The sequence below is a fragment of the Parasteatoda tepidariorum genome, chromosome 3 (assembly GCF_043381705.1).
Source record: "Parasteatoda tepidariorum isolate YZ-2023 chromosome 3, CAS_Ptep_4.0, whole genome shotgun sequence".
NCBI classification, from domain to species: domain Eukaryota; kingdom Metazoa; phylum Arthropoda; class Arachnida; order Araneae; family Theridiidae; genus Parasteatoda; species Parasteatoda tepidariorum.
The window spans coordinates 10860151-10885014 of NC_092206.1; the positions used below are offsets into that span (position 1 = coordinate 10860151).

Below are 24864 nucleotides of genomic sequence, written 5' to 3' on the forward strand. Positions count from 1 at the left end.
TCCTGATTTTTTAGCTTAATTTTAGAATAGCCTGACTTTTGCATGTTTTCCTGACCGTGCAGGAACCCTGTAATAGATAGTACCTATTATTTGGACGTGGGAAGTAGAGGCACAAGCATAAACAAACATAATTCTTTTTAGCATATACATGTTAAGGGAATAATTTTAACTTTAGTAGAAAAACTGTTTTCTGCCAAGAAAAGACAATTATTGTGAAGCAATCATGGGGGTTGGTGAGTGGTAGCGAACAGAGGGCTGAGCCCCCTAGTATATATATATATATATATATATAAAACAGACTCTCTTTTAACCTGGCGTATTTTATAACTGAATGTCAATTGTTATAGGAGTATAACAAACAGTTCTTAAAATCGTTATTTAGCTATGTACTGCAGATTATCCGATGTCTGTTCAGAAAGTGCATCATCTTATATATTTCATATAATGGAAAAGCATTGAATCTATTTTGGCTTACGAATTCAAACATGATTTCGAAAGTTGGAGTGAAAGGGGTGGGGAAGGAAAAAGGAAGGAGCAATATAGGGTTTTTGGATTAATGGGATTCCATTGCTCCCTGCAGCACATTTAAGCGGATTGGTGAAACAAGTTACTTTATTACGGAATCCCTCGATTGCTTTAAAATGAGCTTCTAGGGGAGTTAAGGAAAAAAAAAAGATTTTTTTTTTCGAGTAAAGGGAGCTTCAAGAATTGAGAAGAAACAAAATAACATAAATGTGAGTAACTTTCGAGTTTAAGTACTTCCTACTTGACTTAGTGGTAGAAAAGTGGAGTAATCCTGAAATAGTGTTTTTATCTTTTCCCTTTTTGCTCTTTTGTTTTTCATCTCTCTTCAATTTAATCATTCGTCCGCTTTATTTTTATGGTTTTAGCTTTTGTTGATGCAAAAAAAGAAACAAATATATAAACTAGTTGTGAGTCGGAAATAGCTGTACTTCGTGCATCCAACAGAATTTTTTTTCCTTGCAAACTATGATTTTTACATTTCCTTTTATATTTTTAATAAATTTAATTCTTCTTTAACACTAAACACACCAACACTTAATCTATACCTATTTTTACCATAGCTGGTCAAATGGTCCGGACTTTATGTTTCTTGATTGAATGTATGAAATATGGATGCTAGGAGGGAAATAAACTAAAAAAAACTTTTTTATAATCAAACAAAATTGTATATTGCCAATTTTTATGTATTTCAAAGACAAAGAATAAGAATTTTTAATTCATTGCTCAACACGTCTTTTTACGTATACAGGGTGCTTCCATTGTATATTTTCCGCTGACATATTTCTTCTAATTATTATTATTTCTATAATTCTTATAATTATAAGAATATATAAGAATTATAATTCGTATAATTAATATTACTTCTTCTAAGAACTTGTGCTGTTTCGACGTTTTTCTGTGTAAAAACTAGCAGTTACAAATGAAGTAAAGCTATCAAAATAAAACATAAACTATTTACCAAAACATTTAGTTTTTGTCATTTTTTCTTGCACAAAAATGCCAATCTAAATGTTTTGATATTTTCTTGAAATTCGAATACACAGTTATTCTGATTGAACTCTCTACGCAGCAGTCTTTGCAACAATGTGCAACTCATCGAATGCAATACATTGAACACGCATTACATCGTCATGTCTGATCCGATAACCTTATAAAGTAATAATTTGTTCTCCCGGTCAAATGACCGGTTGTGGTAGAAATAAGTATACGACAGGTATTATTCGAAACAAACAAAATACAAAAAAAAAATATTAATGTTATATTTGTTTATAATTGTTAGAAAAAGTTCAGAAGTCAAATGTGCAAAAACGATAAGATGATAAGCGTATTTTCGATGCAAAAGTTCTTAAACGGTCATTTGTCCGGTCATGATATGTTTAGTGTTGATGAAACTCAACTTATGTGTTCAAAACTAAAATCAAAATTAAAATATTTTATATAATATTTTAAACAAAATTCTTTACAAATCTCCGCATTCTTTTGCAAAAAAAGCTTTTTTTAAAAAAAAATCTCCAAATTAATAGAGGATTTTGTTTTGGTTTTATTAATCAATTTGTAATCTTGCTACAGAAATAAAACATTATTAGAATAAAATAGTTTGAATAATAATGACAAAAATAGTAATCGTACCTTAATGGTTGATCATAATTACTTAAATTGAAAGAAAACAAGCTTCAATTAAAAAGTAATAAAAAAAAGATTGAATTATCCGAATAACAGATCTATGAATTTTATTTGATTTTAACACTGTCATTTCCGGGTTAACAGCTACTAATGTTCAACTCCGTAGCCTAGTAATTTTGAACCAATCCAGAAGACAAGGAATCTCCTGGATCAGTACCTACAGCGGTATGATTTGTTATGGGAACATGGGGTTTTTTGTGATTGACAGATTTAACGTGTATCAGTCACCATTTACTACACTGGGAGTCACTTTTTATATTTCATTTTATAACCGTCTTTGAACAGCTGACCCAATATTTTGGGTTTACGACTACTAATGTTCAACTCCGTAATCTTGTAATTTTGAACTCAATCCAGACGACAATTGAACTCCTGGATCAAGTATTGAGAGAAATTTGCCTTCGTGAAAGACTTTTTGATGGAACTAACCCACATTTGCGTTGCGTGGAGAGGAAAACCACGAAAACCTCTCACGGTCTGCCTGTCGGCAAGGGGATTTTAACCCATGATCCGTCTACCACTGAAGATATTTCACGTCAGCACTGTGGTCGGTGCAAGCTGGTTGAGAGATTCGTATCGACCAGCCATCGTTTGGATTCGAACTCAGTTCACCTCATCAGAAGGCGAACGTTCTATCCCCTGAGCCCTGATTCATCAGAGCTCACGGGGAGTCACTTGAGTTTTTTTTCCCCCAGTTTCCTAATTAGTTCTTTAATTTCAATTTCAAGTAATTATTCTTGTCATTTTTTTTTAAAAAATATTTCCCCACGACAATTTCAAGTAACGTTTCGACCACAGGTAATATTACAAAGGTTGCCAATTCATTACATTTCTTTACAACAGTTGTGATTGTAGAAGTTCCATTTAGGTACAACAGATGAAGGAAGAAATTCAAAATGAAGAACAGAATTCAGTTCTAAATCATAAACTTTGACTTTCAAGCAACGACGAATAAAATATAAAATAATTTCAATAAGTACGTAATAATTTATAAAAAAAATACAATATACTAATCAGTGACGATCATAATAAACTATTCAATAAATGTTTTACCTTGTCCACAATATTTACTTTAACATAAATTAACATAAAATAATTTATGTTTGAGGCATTTTACTTTAAACGGCTAATATTTACCTAAAAGGAATAAATTAATATTATTATAGTAATATTAAAAAATAAAATACTACGCTACTTCAACATTAAATAATAGTAATACTATTACAATAGTAAAAGTAGTAATAAAATACTATTATGAATGCTAAAATGTTTATACTACCTGAAAAAAATTATCAGATTAATCCCTATATCATAGCAAATTATTTGAATAATTAAGTCTATGCTATGGTATCCATTGATGATATACTGATGAGCTATATTTAACTCTCACATAAAAATTCAGTTAAAAAACACAAATATTGAACCAATTCATTCGCAGCAAATTTATAGTTTAAAATGTTTTACTTACAAGGTTTTACATTGCCCACAATATTTACTTTAACATAAAATAGTTTACGTTTGAGATATTTAACTTTAACCGGTTAATATTACCTAAAAGGAATAAATTAATGTTGCTATAGTAATATTGGTGTTATATTAAAACCCATTAATTTTTAATATTGAAAAATAAAATACTAAAATTTTAATATTAAAATAAAATATTAGTAGTAATATTACAATAGTAACAGTAGTAATAAAATGATATTATTAATGATATTACTTGAAAAAATTACCAATACAATGGGGCTTTGTAAGAAGTTTTGACTTTTATGAATGGTAAAAAGTTTAATTGGCGTTTAAATGTAGTGTTAAGGTATAAGTGCGAAATTACGTCAGAATTTAATTTAACTATTTAAGAAAACTATAATATAGCTATTAAATAATATATATATTTTTTACTTATTATTTTATTTTAATGGAATAATTAAATGACATCGGCATCCATTAACGAACTATGTTTAACGAGCTATGTTTTAACTATGTTGTGACATAGTTAACTATGTTTAACTATGTCATAACGAGCCATACTCAGCTCACAAATTGCTGTATAGACACATACATACAGCCCCTGGCCAAATTAGTAGACGCACTATAAGATTCTATGTAAAATCTTAATTATCAGGTGATACTATACAGCTTTATTGTTCTTACGCGACTGAAACACGTTTGCACTTGTTTACGTCCGAGTTTCATTTGGTTAATATTGTACTGCAATACGTTAAAAAGAAACACATAAAAATCTCCTGTATAAAAACCCATTACATGCATGTTTAAATATAAAAGTATCGCCTATAAATTCTTGCAAATCATGTCATTATTAAAACACTACATTTGGTCTAATAATTTGGTCTAACTATTATAATATACTAACATAATACATGATATAATAAATATTCAATGCGTATATAATATATCGTCTAATTCATTCAATCGCCGAATTTATATTAAATATCGTCTAATTTAATACACGAACGTAAACAAGTGCAAACCGGTTTCAGATTCGTAAAAAAATTAAAGCTGTATAGTATCACCTGGTAATTAAGATTTTACTTAGAATCTTATAGTGCGTCTAATAATTTGGCCAGAGACTGTATTTCATATGCTTTGTTGTGCTACTATTATAATATCACTGTATTGTATATGCTACTACAATATAAGGTAATAAGACACTAGGACAAACGGAATTTCCGTAAAAATTCACTTGCTTTTACGCAAAGGAAAAATCTCAAACATTTTTCTGTGTTTTCCTGTCAAGAAAGTTTTGAATATTGATATTTTTAATTTTGAAAAAAGAGGCAAAAAGCAACGGGGAAAAAAAAAAAAAAAAAAAAAAAAAAAAAAAAAAAAAAAAACTATGGAGATCTTCAATGGTTTGCTTATGGGCAATCTTGCTTTAATTTCGAATTCGTTATTTACAAATTTTTTAAGGTATGTAATGGTTTCAGAGTACTTACGGCTAACTTAAATTCGTAGAAGTCAGTTAATTTTATATTAGAAGAAAAAATAGAGAGAACTTACATGATATATATAGGATAAACTAACCAGTAAAGGAACACTTAAGCTTCGCTTGCCTTTTAAAAAATCATATTAATTTCAAAATTCGTAATTTTAGTTAAATGACAGTGTCAACATATTTGTTACTAATTGCAAATTACGTATAAAAAATAGTAGAGAACTTACATAATAATGTTTTAAAGTTTTGGAGGTTAAATAACAAGTAGTGAGAAGACCAAGTGAAGGAACAGCTGTTACCAGTGAAGTAACACAAAATTTCCCAGTGAAGGAACGCTTAATTTCGGTTATTTTTTAATGCTCTTTATGAATTTATATGCCATACAAATATCTAAAAAAAAGCCTATTCTTGAAATTATAACATACAAATACTTGGAAAATGTTAACTTTTTTTTGTAATCATGAATTGAAAAGTAAAGTGTCAACATATTAACACATATTGTTCATTCACTGGGAAATCTATGCCCAGTAAAGGAACATGCCTGTTCTTTCACTGTTTAGTAGTTGTTTTTCGTATTTTCAACATACTTTTGATGCGGAACATCACCAAAGGTACAAGAAAATTAAAGTTTATCTTTTATTTTCATTAACTTAGAAAAAAAACCAGTAAGGGATCACTTGTTCCTTCACTGGTTTTTCATCGTTTGGTGATCCAGTGAATAAACACCACCTTATCTCAGTACTTTATTATGCTATGATACTTAAAAAAAAAAAGGTAATTTCAATAACTATATTTTGAATTCTTATTTTCACAGCGAGAAAAATAAAACTATTACATGCAATTAATTCCACTTCAAACATATAAATACAAACACTCACCTTATAATTTTTTCAACGAAACAAGGTGTTGCAGAGATAATAANATATTAAATTAATTAAATTTTAAATATAGTTATAAATTTGATAACCATCTGATTTCCTTTTCCGAATGTTATAATAAATATTTATATATTGTGGGAAAAAATGTGCAAAAATGGAAAAAGAAATAGCATGGTAAAAAGTTGTTTCTAAGAGGTATATTCTCTTACGTTATTAAAATTTAACATTTATAATAAAGTGGTAATTATACTTAATATCTTTTGGAAAACTTGCAAATAGAATGCTTTAATTTAAAAAGCTGTTTAAACTATAATCAATGTATAGTATTTTGGCCGAAATAGAATTTACGAGTCGCAATTGGTTACCAAATATTTGCCTGCATCTTTTCTGCATGTATCAGGTATTCAACCAAACAATTATTCTTTGCATCTTTTATCAACACTAAGCTCAAATAGAAGGGGAAAATTAAATAAAAATAAATACGATAGTAAAAATAAAAACGATAATCAAGTTTAAAAAGACGATGTTCCTTGTTTACAGTGAAGGGTTGCCACAGACTCTTTCGTAGATATGCGCGCATAACAATTAAGCAGTTATCGCGGAGTTTGGCGAAGAAGTGCCCCAGAGTTAGTCATAGTGGAATATCGCTACCGGGCAATAATTACTAAAAATATACAAAATGTGTACAAAAAATATATATACTTTTTAATTTTCGCTGTTTAGTACATAAGACATACAAAACAATTCGTGTATAACAGATTTTTTCGCAACGATGTGTTGTAAGTTTAACAAGGTGTTAATGCTTATTTACATAGAAAATACATAGATAAAGTACTGTACTTTTGGGTACTAGTACTGTAAAATCTACATATTACATGATACATTATATACAGGACGTGTAGTATATTATAGTTACTAAAGGGTATATTGTGGTACAATACATTATCTAATTTTTTGTTGTTCTGATCAAATTTCATTGAAAAATTTCTGGAATATTCTCTATTGAAAAGTCCCCTCATAGTCATAGCACTTGAATAGATTAAGAAAATCATTGAAAAAAATATCCGCATACTTGTTCATCTAAACATATTCATATTTGTCAAAAATTTAATTTATCTGATTTGCAATAGTCGAAAAATTTTCATGTTGGGGGCTCCTCCCTTGTTACATTTTTAGTCAAACGAGAAAACTTGATTTTGTGTAAAATTCGACAAGAACTACTATTTTACCAGCATTGTATGCATAAGTTCAAAAAAAAGGTAAATAAATGAAAAAATTTCACGATATTACAATGAATAATATCTCAGAAAGAAATTTTCCTCCTACTTCTCTTTTTCTTATCTAATAAAATTCTCCTTAAATCCAAAGTATTGGAATTTATGCCACAAATTACTATTAACCTCCTTTTTTATGCACAAGTATTCCAATTCAAAAACAATAAGATCTATTCGTGAGAACAGAAGAAGGCTATGTCAACATTGAATATGTTCGATTCTTTGTAAAAGATCATTCTTTTCAACAAATAGCGAAAACTGAAAGGGGAGGTATCGTCTGCCTGCAGCTGTACTTCCAACATCATGATAAGGTGAATGATTGCTTCAGAGGTGCTGAAAAAGAAATTTCAGCTTTCATTTCTCCCTCCAACATGTCATCTCACTTTCCAAGAAGGATTTTTAAACTCTTTCCCAACTTTTCATTCCCCCTTCCCCAGAACTTAGCAAGTAATGATAAAGAGTATCTTCATTATTTATTCAGTATTCGCGTTGGTTTTTAACTTTGGACTAGCGTGCAATATCAAGACTCTTTCCTCGTTCGTTTAATGGGAACAGATAGATAGAATAATGGATTCTTTTTTAGAAATTACATCGAAACACAAATAATCATAAAAACGTAAGATACAGCCCCTGGCCAAATTATTAGACTCACTATAAGATTCTATGCAAAATCTTAATTGTCAGATGATACTATACAGCTTCATTCTTTTTACGCAGTTTGCACTTGTTTACGTTAGTGTATGAATTTGTTAAATTAGACGATATATAACATAAATTCGACAATTGGATAAATTAGACGATATATTATATGAATTAATTATCGACCAATACTATACAGCTTTTTTGTTTTTACGTGACTGAAACCGGCTTGTACGTCTTTATGTTCGCGTATAAATCGATGAAATTAGACGATATATAACATAAATTCGACAATTGGATAAATTGGACGATATATTATATAAATATTATTAATTATCGAGCAATACTATACAGCTTTTTTGTTTTTACGTGACTGAAACCGGCTTGTACTTGCTTATGTTCGCGTATAAATTGATGAAATTAGACGATATATAATATAAATTCGTCAATTGGATAAATTAGGCGATATATTATATAAATATTATTAATTATCGAGCAATACTATACAGCTTTTTTGTTTTTACGTGACTGAAACCGGTTTGTACGTCTTTATGTTCGCGTATAAATCGATGAAATTAGACGATATATAATATAAATTCGACAATTGGATAAATTAGGCGGTATATTATATAAATATTATTAATTATCGAGCAATACTATACAGCTTTTTTGTTTTTACGTGACTGTACCTGCTTATGTTCGCGTATAAATTGATGAAATTAGACGATATATAATATAAATTCGACGATTAGATAAATTAGACTATATATTATATAAATATTATTAATTATCAGGTGATACTAAACAGCATTATTGTTTTTACACGACTGAAACCGGTTTGTACTTCTTTATGTTCGCGTATAAATCGATGGAATTAGACGATATATAACATAAATTCGTCAATTGGATAAATTAGGCGATATATTTTTTTATTATTAGTTTATTTTATTTGAATAATTAAATGGTATCGGCCTCCATTGACGAACTACAAACCCTGTCCAAATTATTAAACGCACTAAAAGATTCTTTGTAAAATCTTAATTATGCTGTAATACTATACAGCTTTATTGTTTTTATGCGGCTGAAACCGGATTACACTTGTTTATGTTCGTGTGTCAATGGATTAACATTGTAATGCAATACGTTAAAAATAAATACAAATAGGATGTATATAAAAAATATCCTGAATAAAAACCCATTACATGTATGTATAACTATAAAAGTATTGCATACTAACTCGTGCAAAACATGTCTATATTAAAAACTACAGTGTGTCGAATAATTTTATCTAATTATTATAATATACTGATTTAATTCCTGACATAAAAAATATTTTATATTTATATAATATATCGTCTAATTTATCCAATCGTCGAATTTATATTATATATCGTCTAATTTAACCAATTAATACATGCATGTACACAAGTGCAAACCGGTTTCAGTCACGTAAAATCAATAAAGCTGTATAGTATTACCTGATAATTAAGATTTAATATAGAATATTATAGTGCTTCCAGGGAGTGTATGTATCCTTTTTGAATCATTTACAAGTAGCAGAAACGTTCCAAAAAAAGTCTCCTCATATAACTAAATAAAACAAGTTGTTATTCGAAAGCTATCAGAATCACAATAATTACAATTTATTCATTCATTATAAATCATTAGAATTACTAACAATTTCTATTCTCTGATTTAAACCAACTTAACAAACACTAATAATTGAAATTTATTCATTTATTATTACTCACTACAATTGCAAGCAATTTCTATTTTCTGATTTAAACCAATCTAAATAGGATTATTTATTTTGAACATACAATGCTACAACTGTTCGCTGTCCAAACGACATAAATTGGTATTCAAATCACTACAAAATTGTGCACTGATCACTCTTTATTAAATGGACACCAATTATAAATAGGAAACGCTGGCCTTTCAGTGAGGAGTTGTAGGTGACCGGACATAACTTCGAGCAAGGGGAACTAGAATTCCACCAATATTATATTCTAAATCTAGTTTTCCTCGTTGAATCTAAATTAAATGAGAACTTTGCGGTATGTATTATAAGGAATGGAAAGTTTAATCTGTGTTAACTAATGATAGGAACTGCTTCAAACTTGACACCTAATATAATTCATTGTTGTATTTGTTTGTAAATGAATTTCTGTCGAAGGTAGAAATAAATTCCAGAAATTGCAATCCCATTAGAGTTTTAATTTATAAATGATTCTAATAAACAACGGTTAACTAAAAATTATGAAGCAGAATTTTTTGAATAATAAAGTAGATTTAAAAAAAAATATTTTGTATTACAGCCTCTGGCCAAATTATTAGACGCGCTGTAAGATTCTATGTAAAATCTTAATTATCAGATGATACTATACAGCTTTACGGTTTTTACGCAGTTTGCACTTGTTTACGTTACGTGTATCAATGGGTTAAATTAGACGATATAAAAGTATTACCTATAAACACGTACAAATCATGTAATTATTATAACACTACTATGCTTCTGATAATTTGGTCTGATTATTATAATATACTAGTCAGAGCCGGATTATACCTTTCGTGGGCCCTAGACATAGCCGTTTTTGGGCCCTCCCCTCCTTCCCCCACTCCTCCCCTCTTTTCAAAATATATGCTAAAATTTTCTTGCATATTTTTTTTTTTACATTTTTATTAATATGGATTTTAATTTACAAATTTGTTTATCGAACTTTATCTGCAATACCGGCATACTGCTGATATTGCAGTTGATATCGATAATACCATTATGATTAGTTCTATCGATAACTATGTTAAGGATAAACTTGTGAATACTTTTCCTAACGTCCACATTGCATTAAGTATATATTTGTCGATTCTTGGATCAAATGCAGAAGGAGAACGATCTTTCTCCAGATTAAAATTGATAAAAAAATTATTTGCGTTCAACAATGATCGTTTGGCATCGCTCGCACTTATGTCTATTGAATACGACATTTTGCGTAGTTTAGGAATTCGACAGCTAATACAAGATTTCGTTGAATCCAAAAATCGCGAAAAAGTAATATATTAGATCATACGATTCTGCAAAATAATTTATTACCGAAAAATATTATATTTTTATATGTATCTTTATAATTTTGTGCAAAACACACTTGTTGTTTTTAAAGCTAAATTATTTTTGTCAACAAATTTTTTTTCTCCCAAGTTTTTCGTAGGCCCCTGAATTTCGTAGGCCCTAGACACGTGCCTAGTGTGCCTATAGGTTAATCCGGTCCTGATACTAGTATAATACCTCATATAATAATTATTCCATATTTATATAATATATCGTTTAATTTATCAAATCGTCGAATTTATATATTGTCTAAATTAGTCAATTCATACACTAACGTAAACAAGTGCAAACCGCGTAAAAACAATAAAGCTGTATAGTATCACCTGATAATTAAGATTTTACATAGAATCTTATAGTGAGTCTACTAATATGGCCATGGACTGTATTAGACTGATTAAAGTTCATTTTTTATAGAAAAATATTCAGTTACATTTCATACTAAAAACCCACGAGTTCGTCTTACCAAACCAAATATATAGGTTCTAGGCTAATATCACAATTTGGCCTCTTTTAAACTAATGACGTGCTTTGATAGGCCTCTTGCAATGAGCCCAGTTGGCACGTTGCACGTCTGTAGTTTCTTAAAAAGACGGTTTTTCTAATTGACCCTCTACGTATATTTAACAGGAGCGGATAAGCATTAGAAGTGTGCTTACGTAAAATTTTGTTTTATTAAACCTACAGTCCCTAACCAAATTATTAGACACACTATAAGATTCTATGTAAAAACTTAATTATCAGGTGATACTCTATACAGCTTTATTGTTTCTTCGCGGTTTGCACTTGTTTACGTTCGTGTATCAATTGGATAAATTAGACGATATATAATATAAATTAGACGATTGGATAAATTAGACGATATAGAATATAAATTAGACGATTGGATAAATTAGAGGATATGTAATATAAATTTGACGATAGGATAAATTAGACGATATAGAATATAAATTAGACGATTGGATAAATTAGACGATATATTATATAAGTATGGAATAATTATTATATCATGTATAATATTAGTATAATATAATAATTAGACCAAATCATTAGACTCACTGTAGTGTTGTAATAATGACATGTTTTGCAAGAGTTTATAGGCAATACTTTTATATTTAAACAAACATGTAATGGGATTTTATTCAGTAAATTTTATAATTCCTTCCTATTTGTATTTATTTTAACCGTATTGCATTGCAATGTTAACTAATTGATACAAGAACTTAAAGTACAACCCAGTTTCAGTCCCGTCAAAAACAATAAAGCTGTATAGTATCAGCTGATAATTAAGATTTTACACAGAATCTTATAGTGCATCTAATAAGTTAGACAGGCCTAATTTAGCATTTCCGGTATGTTGTTTTGATTGCAATTAAATCTGAATTTTTAGAAAATTTTTAATATTTTTTTGCATAAAACTACGACGCCTTTCATTACCTGAGAAAATTAATTTCGAAATTCTCCTTTTCCAATTTAAAGCCATTTATGTCTGTGTTGTCGCGGCAAAAAAAATCCCTTTATTTTTAAAATAATTTTCTCCCCTTCTTTGAGAAAAATTATGTTAATATTTCATTCCATTTAATTGTTTTTATGCATTTTTTTAAAACTTTTATCCTTCGCAAAAATTAAATAACACCAAAGTCTAATTTCCTCACAGGAATAAATTAAGCTAAATCTCTAATTAAAAATATTTTAACCTAATTATGCCCTTTATATTAAAAAAGGAAGAAACCATATTTCATATTGGATTTGGAAGTGCTAAATTGAAAACAGAAATAAAAACAAATCACGGCGTCGCGTGATTGTATTATAAAACATTTCCGCAAATGTAAACCATTTTTATGAATTACCTTTCGTTTTTAATTGCTTTCCTTACTTTTTCGTTTCTACTTTTCATAAATTGGAAAACGGAAGTTAAATATAAAAAGTAAAAAAGAACCAAGGAAATTCGAAATAATTGTCTAAATGGAATGTAGCTCAAATTAATAATTTCATTAAATATTTAGGGATGAAATTAATTTCCATACATTTTGTAACAAGAAAACTGCATTATCTTTATTATTCTAAAGAATGTATCTAGACATGTAAGTAATTATTTCTGTTTACTGTATTTAAAATATTTTTGCAGTGGGGGTATTCTAGTTTCCATCGCCTTTATTATTGTCAGCAGTTATATTATTCATATTATTTTTTGTTGTTGTTTTTATTGATTTTAAATTTTAATCAATGCATTTGCATAATGAAAAATTTAAGACAACATACGATTGAGTTGCTTTTACTTTGTTGTTTTTACGCGGTTTGCACTTGATTACGTTCGTGTATCAATTGGGAAAATTAGACAATATATAACATAAATTTGACGATAGGATAAATTAGATGATAGGATAAATTATATGATATATTATATAAACACAGAATATTTATTATATCAAGTATTATATTAGTATATTATAATAATTATATCAAATTATTTGACGAACTGCTGTTTTTTAAAAAATGACGTGTTTTGCATGAGTTTAGAGGCAATACTTTTAGATTTAAACATACATGTAAAGGGTTTTTATGGAGGAGACATGTCTATATATTATTATTTAAAACCACTTTTTTTTCTATAAATCAAACTAATATTTTAATTGCACTGAATAATTAGTTCTTAATCGTAGCAAAATCAATAACCCATTGAAAAACTTAAGCGGATTCTACAGTAGCCAATTTCGAAGTCATTCTTATAAAGAGACCGATTTTTAAAACACATTTACTAAAGAATGGTCTCAATGTTCAATCTTTTTTTATTTTTTCAGATATTTTTTTTTGTTTGTTTTAATTTGGCAGTTGCTGACTCTTGACACACACGATTTCGTTCAAATTTTCAGAATCAATAAGCTGTCTCAATAGATTTTTAGGATTATTTCTTGCCACTACACTGCCTTAAGCCTTTCAATTAAACATACCATCATAGACTATCTTCTCGTCAAACAGATCTTATAGTACTAAATTCCACAGTCAAGCGTCACTGGCTGTGGTCAGTGAGCGGTAGGGTGACCTCATTGATCGGTCTGCTAAAGGTTCGAGGATGCACGGTTCCACTCGTCTGGCTACAAGTAAGGGGGAGCCATCCCCTCTGCAATGGACCAAAATTGTAATGAAATGTCTTCGAATTTTCCTCAGGGATGTTTCCTAGGCTATCGCCAACAGCCCATTGTGGACCGGCCGGGATAGCCTGGTCGGTAGGGCGCTGGGCCCATATCCAAGAGGTCGTGGGCTCGATCCTCGCCGGCCGAAGACTCCCCGTGTAGTAAATGGTGACTGATGCACGTTAAATCTGTCGAGTCTCAAAGTCCTCCATGTTCCCACAACAAATCAATACCTCTGGGGGTACTGATCCAGGAGTTTCCTTGTCTTCTGGATTGGTTCAAAATTACAAGGCTACGGAGTTGAACGTAAGTAGTCGTAAACCCATGAAATTGGGTCGGCTGTTCAACGACGGTTATAAAATAAAATAAAATAAAACAGCCCATTGTGGGTTCAAAGGATAAAGAGTTCGCCTTTCGATGAGACGAACCGGGTTTGAATCCCAGTGATGGCTGGTCGATGCAAATTCCGCATCCGGCTTGCACCGACCACTGTGCTGACGTGAAATATCATCAGTGGTAGATGGATGATTATAGATGGATGATGGATGGTTAGAGTCCCCTTGCCGTCAGGCTAACCGTGGGAGGTTCTAATGGTCTTCTTCTCCATATAACGCAAATGCGGGTTAGTTCCATCAAAATATCCTCCAAGGAGGCAAATTTCTCCCAATACTAGATCCAAGAGTTCTATTGTCTTCTGGTTTGGGTTCAAAATTACAAGACTACGTAGTTGAACATTAGTAGCCGTGAACCCAAAAATTGGGTTGAATGTTTAACGACGGTTATAATATAAAATAAAATAGCCCTTTGTGAGCCGTGGTGGCTCAGGGGATAGAGCGTTCACGCTCTAATGATGTGATGAATGTTCGATTCCCAGCTATGGCAGGTTGACACTATTCCGCACCCGGCTCGCACTGACCATAGTGCAGACGTAACATATTCTCAGTGGTAGACGGATCATGGTTACAGTCCCCATGCCACCCGGCTGACTGTTGGAGGTATTCGTGATTTTCCTCTTTATATAACGCGAATGCTATCAACAAGTCATCGGGAAAATTTCTCCCAATACTTGATCCAGAAGTTTCCTTGTCTTCTGGTTGGGTTCAAAATTACAAGGTTACGGAGTTGATCATGAGTAGTCATAAAACTTGGGTCGGCTGCACAACGACGGATATAAAATAAAATAGCCCATTGCACGACTTCAGTGCCACCTAAATAAATTACTACTATAAATTCCTAAATAAATTACTAATTGCTAGACTATTTTCTTAGCAGAAATATTATTTTCACATCTAATACAATCTAATCTTACAAAAGCAGTCACATAAAACAAATTGATGAAACTTCTCCCAACTGCAATAAAACAAGGCATTGAGGATTTTTATTTTTTAAGTACAACTCTATCAGCCAAATGTGCAAATACTATTTTATGTGACACAACAATAAATATCAGTATAGTTTATCTTCAATCAGTTGTTTTCATTCTTTATAAACAAGCATTAAGAGAAGTTGGCAGCTTCCATAATGAGATGATAGAGTGACTTCATGACATAATAGGAAAGGGGTGGAGACGACATAGATGAGAGAAAACTTATTTGCTTCCTATCCGGAAGCGACAACGTCCGGAAGGTGGCCGTAACAGATTATTCTTATCGCATTTTCAAGAAAATAGATCTTCGGAAAGAACTAATGTAGTTTAAAATATCCCTCTACGCAAAACATAATTATTATGGTTGCCTATTTATGTCAGGGATTAGAGTGCGGAAATATTTTAAGATAATGTTTCATTATCAACTACCAAACATAGATTTTTGGTAGAAAACATAAATTCAGATAAATTTAAGCTTGCTTATAGTTCTGTACGTTAATCGTTAGCCATTTGTTATTTATTCAGTAATTATGGGGAGATATTGTTTACTGCGTTATCTAATGCAAACTTAGATACAGGAGTGTGATATTTCTTTTTTTTTCTTCAAATTAAAAGACTCTATTTTAACAATATATTTTTAAAATTCCATGGCAAATAGTTATTAGCAAACCAAAAGAAAAAATAAATAAATACACTCCACTGTGCCATTACATATGTTATTGTGAATGACCTAAATCAAGAGAATGTCGACTTTCACCGGTGAATGTCAACAGTCACAGAGTCGTTTTGGTGAATGTCCGAAATATTTGTCGTATTCGATTTGATATTAATTTATTTGTTAATATTATATTTATTTGACATTTTAATATGAAAAACATCAGTTATATGAGAAACATCAGTATTCGGAGTACCGGTTAAATGTATACTGGGCAATGGCACTTGACTTTAAGAACATTGATGTAGGGTATACCGGGCAAATGTATACCACATAGTGACGTAATATATCAATATAGACGTATAGATCAAAGCGACTTTTTATTCTGTACCTGTCGTTGTCCCGTTCTATTAAAAAGTCCCAATATTTGATACAGGAGTTCCCTTGTCTTCTGGATTGGGTTCAAAATTACAAGGCTACGGATTTGAACACTGGTAGCCGTAAACTGAAAATTCCGTCGGCTGTTCAAGTGTAATAAAAATTATAACTATATCAAATAAATCACAATATCAAATAACAATATCAACAAATATAAAATTAGGATTTAAAAAAAAAGAAATTGAATATAGAATGATTTTTTTTAAATAAAGAGCAAAGCAAATAGAAATTCTAAATGTAACTAAACTGTTTATAAACTCCAGGTTGTTTCAATGTTACTAAAATATTAAAGTACACGTTGTAAGTTGATACATTAATTTGTGTTGATAAAAACTTCACACAGAATATTTGCATTTAGAATTTTGTTTCATACTGAGCGCATTATTATATTTTTGGTTCTTCACTGAAGAAACGGAAGAATAACACATAATTTATCTAATAATCTTAAATGTTTTGAAAGAAAACCTCTCAGATTTATTTTTGTTGATTATTTTTATTTCTATGTTGGATATCAAGTAAAATGTGTATATACACGATGTTAAACTGAATAAAAAGAAGTTTAGTGCGTTTTCCCTGAGTTTTAATTTATGTTTTTATTTTGCTTAATTTTATTCAAGATATTTCGCATGAATATGGATTTTTCATCTCTCATTAAGTCTTCATGTTTATCTCATTTGTTTTTTTAAAATTACTTCGATAAAAAGAGCAGCTGAAAATCTGAATTGGATAAACTACGTTATCTTGGTGTTACAGAATGCAAAATAAAAAAGTTAGAAAATACAGAATTTTTTTACAAGTAGTGTTACAATTTAATATATTGAAATCATTTTATTTTATTTTCGTATAATTTGCATAATTTATGCCATGGACTGTCAAATGCTTTAATGTATATAGCAAAATCTAATGGTAATTTTGGCTTACCTCTGTGTGAAGTGCTGGAGAAAGTACATAAACCAAGCTTGTAGGCTTTAAAAAATGTACTATTATTCTTTCCTAATATTGTTAATGAATATTGGAAATGTAAATATTTATATACAATTTGTAAACTTTTTTCAGTTTTACTTCTTAAATTGGTTATTTTTAATATTCTCATTTTAAGTTTATTTATTAAGACTTTTTTTATTACTTTTTCTAGCTAAGACCAGCTTATAGGTTTTCATTTTTCCAAGAAAATGAAACGAAAAATGAAATGAGAATGATAAGTTTAGTAATAAGAATTTTTAGCTGAATTATTTTAAAGTTCAAAAGTTTTATTCAAAATCAAATTCTGATTTTAAATAAAGTTTTCAGTATAGCTTTACACAATTGAGTTTTCTTTTGTGTACCTAGCAACTTCGGTGCATAATTAGCTTGTTTAAATGCCTTCATGACAGTCTTTGTTTTAAATTAGAAATATAAAGTTAAATAATCAAAATCTTTGTGAAGGAATTTTTTTTAAAGACTATAGTACATGTGACACTTAAAAAAGTTGATACTTGGCGGGCTTGGCTAACTCAAAATAGAATGTAAACAATAGTCGCTAACGTAAACAAATGCCAAATTTCAACAACCAATCAGGATTGAGCTACCCACACTACATCACTTGCAGATATCCCATTAAATATTTATTTTTCATTTACGCGAACCTTAATAAACTAAATTCGGTTACTTTAGAAAAGAAATATGCTCAAAGGCATATGAATTATAACTTTTTTCAGTTGCATTTGCAATTACAATAATCAACGTAGTTTTCTTCTATTATAAGGTTCTACAATCTATTTTAACTACAATCTATTATCAGGAACAAGAAATTTTTCATTCAAATTTTTCACGAAATGAAAGTATAAGAATAGTTAAGTAAATCAATTCTCCTTAAATTTTAACCCTTTTGTTTCTGTCTCGCGTAAACTAGAATAAACTACTTTAAAATTAATGATGAATTGTTCAAATTATATAATCTTTACCAATGAAACTTACTTACCTCAAAATTGACTATACATCATCGAACTTTAACCATTAAAAGTCGCAGACAAACATTTTTATTTTTCATTCATAAGTATCGCTAGTTATCAAATGTTTTCAAAAACCATAGCTTTATTTTAAATCCTAATTATCTCCGCCGTAAACTTGAAGAATATGGAATTCCACTTTAGGAGAATATAGAAAAGGCAAGAAAGTAAAATTAGTTTTGCTTTCTATACATTTTAAGCGAAAACACACATTTCTCTTTTTCTGTATCATTAAATAAGAATCTAACTTATTTTTAAAATTTACAAGATTAATTGCGATTTTATTTAGACGGTGAACATTTACACCTTGATTAGAATAACTATACAGCCCCTCATCAAATTATTAGACGCACTGTAAGATTCTAAGTAACACCTTAATTAGCAAGTGGTTATATACAGATTTATTGTTTTCACGACACTGAAACCAGTTTGCACTTGTTTACGTTCGTGTATCAATTGGGGTTAACATTGTAATGCAATACGTTAAAAATAAATACAAATACGAAGTATATAAAAATTCTCCTGAATAAAAACTCATTACATGTATGTTTAAGTACAAAAGTATTGCCTATAAACTCGTGCAAATCATATAATTATTAAAAAACTACAGTGCGTCTAATAATTTGATCTAATTATCTATATATATATTTCTCTTACACGGCGACAAGAAAAAGCCTCATTACAACTCCCCGAATGGCAACGCTAGAAAATCGACCAATGATTGCCGCTAAAAATGTCACATGTCAAATCTATCTGAGATGGCTCAACATGCAGCGCTTTTAAGAACGGAAACTGAAATAACCAGAGAGCATCAGCTGCGGCAATCTCATACTATTAAGCTAGGCAGAAGTGAGTAGTCTTTGTCGATAGATCTCTATTTTAGTATTTTGTCGAAAGCGCTTTTTTTCACGAATTTATATATTACGAATTTATTTGACGATTTTTGATTTATATCACGAATTTATTTGTTTTACTAGAATTTATTTGTTTATGCAGGTTTTTCCATTGCAATTCACTTATTTCAATTTTTAATAGACTTAATTATAGCCAAAATTTTAACCTTTTTAAAGAGATATCAGTTTTAGAAATTTTATCTTAAGATTTTATACTATAGCACATTTCTAATAGGTTTAACGAATTACATGTCATTTATTTGAATTCAAATTTATTTTAATGACTTAGTATTTACTAAAAAGATGTAATTATTTTTTAAAAAAAGTTGTATGGATTTGAATGATTGTTTGAATTCTTAGAATTTTGTGCATTTGCTATGTAGGGGAGAGGGGGGCACATGTGAACAGGGGGCACATGTGAACATGGTATGTTTTACCAATATGATTTGAAATAAAAAATCTTGAAAAATTTTCAATTGATGGCAGTACTAGTTCTACCTCTCTGCAAAACTTTCAGAACAATGAGACATTTTGCTGTTCTATTCTGACAATTTCTTTGTATCAGCTGGTGTTGTATATATTATAATCACTCGCTTCTTCAAGTGAAAGCATAGTATAAATCAACAAATATACTAAAATTAACTATTGCAGACCATTATATGAGCATTCAGGTAAGTTTATGACAATTACTTTTTTTTTTCTCAATTAAAAAATTTTTATTTTTCAAATTAACTTTAAAGAAGGATGATGGGGCACTTGTGAACAAAATATCTGGGCAGATTTGAACAGTTCACATGTGCCCCTACATAGTATTAATATTATTATCCTCATGATATTTTAAGTTTAAAAAATATCTATGCATTTAAAATTATTATTGTTTAATTTTCCATAATTAATTTATTAAATTTTTTTTAATTTATTTTTATTTTTATTAAATGGTTGATCGCGCATTGCACATTCTAACTGATACACTTGAGAAAGATAGAATTGCTAAAGCTACAAATGAAAAGATAGAGAAAATGAAAAAAAAAGCATGAAAGAGTATTAGAGAAGAAAGAAAAAGGCCCATTACAACTCCTGAGGAACATGAAGTTGCGAAAAACCCAACAGCGGAAAAATTACTGTACTGCTGAAAAATTATTTTCTTATTAAAAGTACTGTTGTACAATTTAGATTCACATAGTAAGCTACAACCCTTTCAGTATAATGCGTATCTAAATCTGTTATATTGAAGATTTTTTTCTTTGAAATATTATTATTGCTTTGTGTTTTTAATCTTGTTCATATGTGCCCCAGGCATGTTCACATGTGCCCCCAATAGGGGCACACGAGAACAATTGAAGTCATTTTTCTAAAATATCATAAAGTAAAGAAATATTTTATTGAAAAATCTCAAAAAATTCCATAAGACAAGGAAAAGACTATTTAAACATATGGACTTCTTTACTGTGAGAAAGGGATGATATTTTTCGAAAAATGAAGAAATAAAAAAATTTGTTCACGTGTGCCCCCTCTCCCCTACCTAAGTTAGTAGCGAGCTTGGTTTGCGAAGCAAACCATATAAGATTGCGTAACAATTTTCGGGGGTTGACGAGGTATGGCAGGGGGCGCAGTCCACTAGTTACAATATAATATTGTAATACCTGATATAATAAATATTCTATATTTATATAATATATCGTCTATGAGCAGTAGCGCATCGCGATCCCGAGTCACAGGTCCTGGGTTCGATCCTTGGGCCGGGCAAGGTTGACTCAGCCTTTCATCCCTCGGGGGACCGGGATAGCCTGGTCGGTAGGGAGCTGGGCCCATATCCAAGAGGTCGTGGGTTCGATCCTCGCCGGCCGAAGACTCCCCGTGTAGTAAATGGTGACTGATGCACGTTAAATCTGTCGAGTCTCAAAGTCCTCCATGTTCCCACAACAAATCAAAACCTCTGGGGGTACTATTCCAGGAGTTTCCTTGTCTTCTGGATTGGGTTCAAAATTACAAGGCTACGGAGTTGTAAGTAGTCGTAAACCCATGAAATTGGGTCGGCTGTTCAACTACGGTTATAAAATTAAATAAAAAATAAAACATTGAATTTATATCATCCATCGCCTAATTTCACCAATTGCTTCGCGAATGTAAACAAGTGCAAACCGGTTTCAGTCCCGTAAAAACGAAAACAAAAACGCTTTATAGTATACTATACTAATAATTAAGATTTTACATGGAATCTTATAGTGCGTCTAATAATTTGACCAGGGACTTTTTATTTTTGTACAAAGCTAAAGCAGCAGAACTTTTGAAACTTAATTTGTTAGGCTAAAATGCTTACAACGCCAAGTGATAATGCTGGCATGCAGACGATAATGCAAGATATAATAAATTTGAACTCTTAATCAATTTACAAACAAGAAGTTAAAGATCGGTTTGCTAATTATTGAATCGAAGATTATTTCGCTAAGAATAGTGCTTAGCTTGCTTTTGACTGGGAACTTTTCGATATAATCTGCCTTTTAACGGAATGATTTCTTGGATCCGAGATATTCGAGAACGCATTGTAGACGATCGGAACGATATTTGCACTTCTGCGGAATTTAGGTTTTATCACCCAAGGACTTTCTGTTCCCTTCATTAATGAGTGCACACTCGATAAAATTATACCTAAATCAATTTTCTACTTAGTTCTCAATTGATCAGATATTGGGGTTTAATTTTTACAATTAAGGAATTAGTTAAAGCCCTGAAGCGTCCACAAAATTGCCGACCCCTTATTTCTGAAGAGAAAAAAAAACCTATCATCGAAGTGTTATTTCGAATTTCCAGGTTTGGGAAAATAATTTCAAAAATGTTGGGGGGGGGGAGTATATAAGATAGACAGCTTATGAGCAGAAACTTTAGCTCAACTTCAACACGCCATTTTGCTTATAAACGATCAGGTGGACCTGACCGCATAGGTCACGTGTGTGAGTATTATGATCTTTTTCTTCTTGAAGTGCAAGTACCCAATTAACATGTAATAAGAATCAATGAAAATGATGTCTAAAAATCGTAACAAATATGCTCCTTTCTGTTCTCATTTAAAGAAACTGATGAAAGAATAATAAATATTGTTTCTTGCAGACGATTTTTTTCCGACAGGGAGGCAAAAATATAAATTCTTTTTTCTGGCTCTTGGTTCGTTAAGAGCATGACAGCATAACCGCCATTTTTAGTTTTGCAATCAGTTCCAATACTGTTGCAACGTCATAGAGTTGTTTCTTGAACGAATGTTCTTCTTATTTATTGAAATCTGTCGCCATATGACTATTGAACCATAACCTTTTTTAATAATTCCGTGATATATATATATCGTAAGGCTAGGCTGTAACCCTGTCCCTCCCTCGTAGGGGGCATCCAGGTTATACTTGGTGACTATCGTTACTGCAGTTCTCGAATCAGTCGGAGGACCCAGTGGTGCATGGACACGAGGTTCCATGGCCCCGAGTCACGCCCGACGAAGAGCAACACAATCGTTCGATGGACAGAGGAGGCCGAAAGGGACAATCCCATGGAGCTAGGAGTAGATGGAGGAGACACTAGCAGAAATTCATGAAGACGAAAGCTCGGCAATGTTAACCGCGAAATTAACCGTCGGCCATCTTACATACTTCAAAACATTGGCAGTTGTAGCTCGTTTATGCTTGAATTGTCGTATGTTCGGACAGTCATTATCATTTTTATTTTATTCGTTATTCGAGTAGTCTTACTTTGTCTTATTATTTTTTCTTGGACTTCTTATTATTTTAATTATATTATTTTAATTNAATACTGTGATAATATTTTATTAATCTGTAACATATTTTTCCTTTTTTTTAATAAACATTTTGACATATTTTTCTTTAAATTGATTTACTTTGTATGCAATTAAAAATGTCCTATTTAAGTATTCATAAAACTATCAAAGTATAAATCTTCATATGTATGGATTTATTTTTAGCAAGATAAATTTGTATAAATTTATGTATTTCACTTTCTGAAATCATTCTTTAACAATAACCATCTTTCAATATTGTGGCATTCAATTTATTTCTATATTCAGCTTGGAGTTAGCTCCATAGATGCAACACATTCATAACTACCTAATATTTTTTTTCTTGTCTTTTCTTAAAATAATTAGTTACCTGACTTTATGGACCTATTAATTAAAACTATCAGAGTAATATAAATTTTAAATTTCTAGATAATAAACTATTTTATCTTCTTGAAATTGTTTTGAAAAGTGCATTAGTGATTGTTAAATGAACTTGACCTAATATTAACTTTACCATGAATTCCATTTGTTTTAAAAATTCTGTCAAGTTGAAATGTTTTTTCTAAAAGTTAGAAATACGAAAATTCTAACGGCTGAATAAAAATGGAGAAAGCTTGGATGGATGGATCTCTTATTTAACTTAAAAGACTAAACTCGACACTTTAAATCAAATTAAGAACCCTTCAAAACAGCCCTCCAAGTTTCGTTAAAAAGCATGGATTAACTAGAAATAGAAAGATGTATGAGCGCACAACGACGCAGCAAGTAAGATGGCGGAGAACTCTCGCGGTTGCTTCAACTTGAAAGGAGTGGGCCAATGGGAGTGTCTTCTCCACTTACTCCTAGCTCCATGGACAATCCCGAGTCGGGTGCGGCGGTGCCATTCTCAGCTGCAGACGACTCACCAGGAGTGTCGCACTGAGAGACCGTCGCCACTCCACGACCCATCGAGGCATCCTCCGACTGGGAGATTCTGAAACCATTTTGAACGTTTATTAAAAATTTACAATCGAAATAATGACCGACAACCTGTGGGTCTTACAAATAAAATGAAAATTACAATTTGAAAATACAATTTGAAAGCACCCGGAAAGGGTGGAGGACGCCATAGCCAGCACACAAAAATTTGGGGAATAATCAGTATGGAATCTTTGTTCTTAGTACTGCAATCGCCCTTTGGTTGGATGGGCACGTTCTTTGTCTTGCTGGGTGATTAACATTTAGTTTTAAGCCGTATTTTTTGTTTGCGAAGTCGCAATTCAAACATTTACTTTTCTTTTTGCACTAGTTCATCTAATGCCCCTCTTCACCGCAGTTTGTGCAGTTTTCATTATTCAGACAGTCTTTAGCCATGTGCCCATATGTGTTGCACTTGTAAAACCTTAAAGGTCTTAAAGTATTCTTTGGCCCGATGGACGGACCAATTTTAAGTTTTGTCTTTCTCATAATTTTCTTGAAGACGCTAGGGTCTGTCTGGACAACCCAGTGTTTCCCTTGTTTGCCTTTGATGGAGAAACAAACTTCGAATTTCCCATCGACCATTTCATTGTTCTGATC

The 24864-nt window shown here is 30.8% G+C and overlaps 1 protein-coding gene across 1 annotated transcript in view; it reads right to left on the reverse strand.

Annotated features, from left to right (window-relative positions):
• Positions 1-24255, reverse strand: part of LOC110282172 (major royal jelly protein 5-like) — a 33544-nt gene extending 9289 nt beyond the window's left edge. Inside the window, exons 1-2 of the mRNA XM_043048986.1 lie at positions 24148-24255; positions 23678-23691 (exon numbers count right to left, since the gene is read on the reverse strand). Of these exons, the coding sequence (XP_042904920.1) occupies positions 23678-23691; positions 24148-24255 (122 nt within the window). The remainder of the gene's footprint in view (positions 1-23677; positions 23692-24147) is intronic.
• Between the last annotated feature and the right edge of the window lie 609 nt (positions 24256-24864).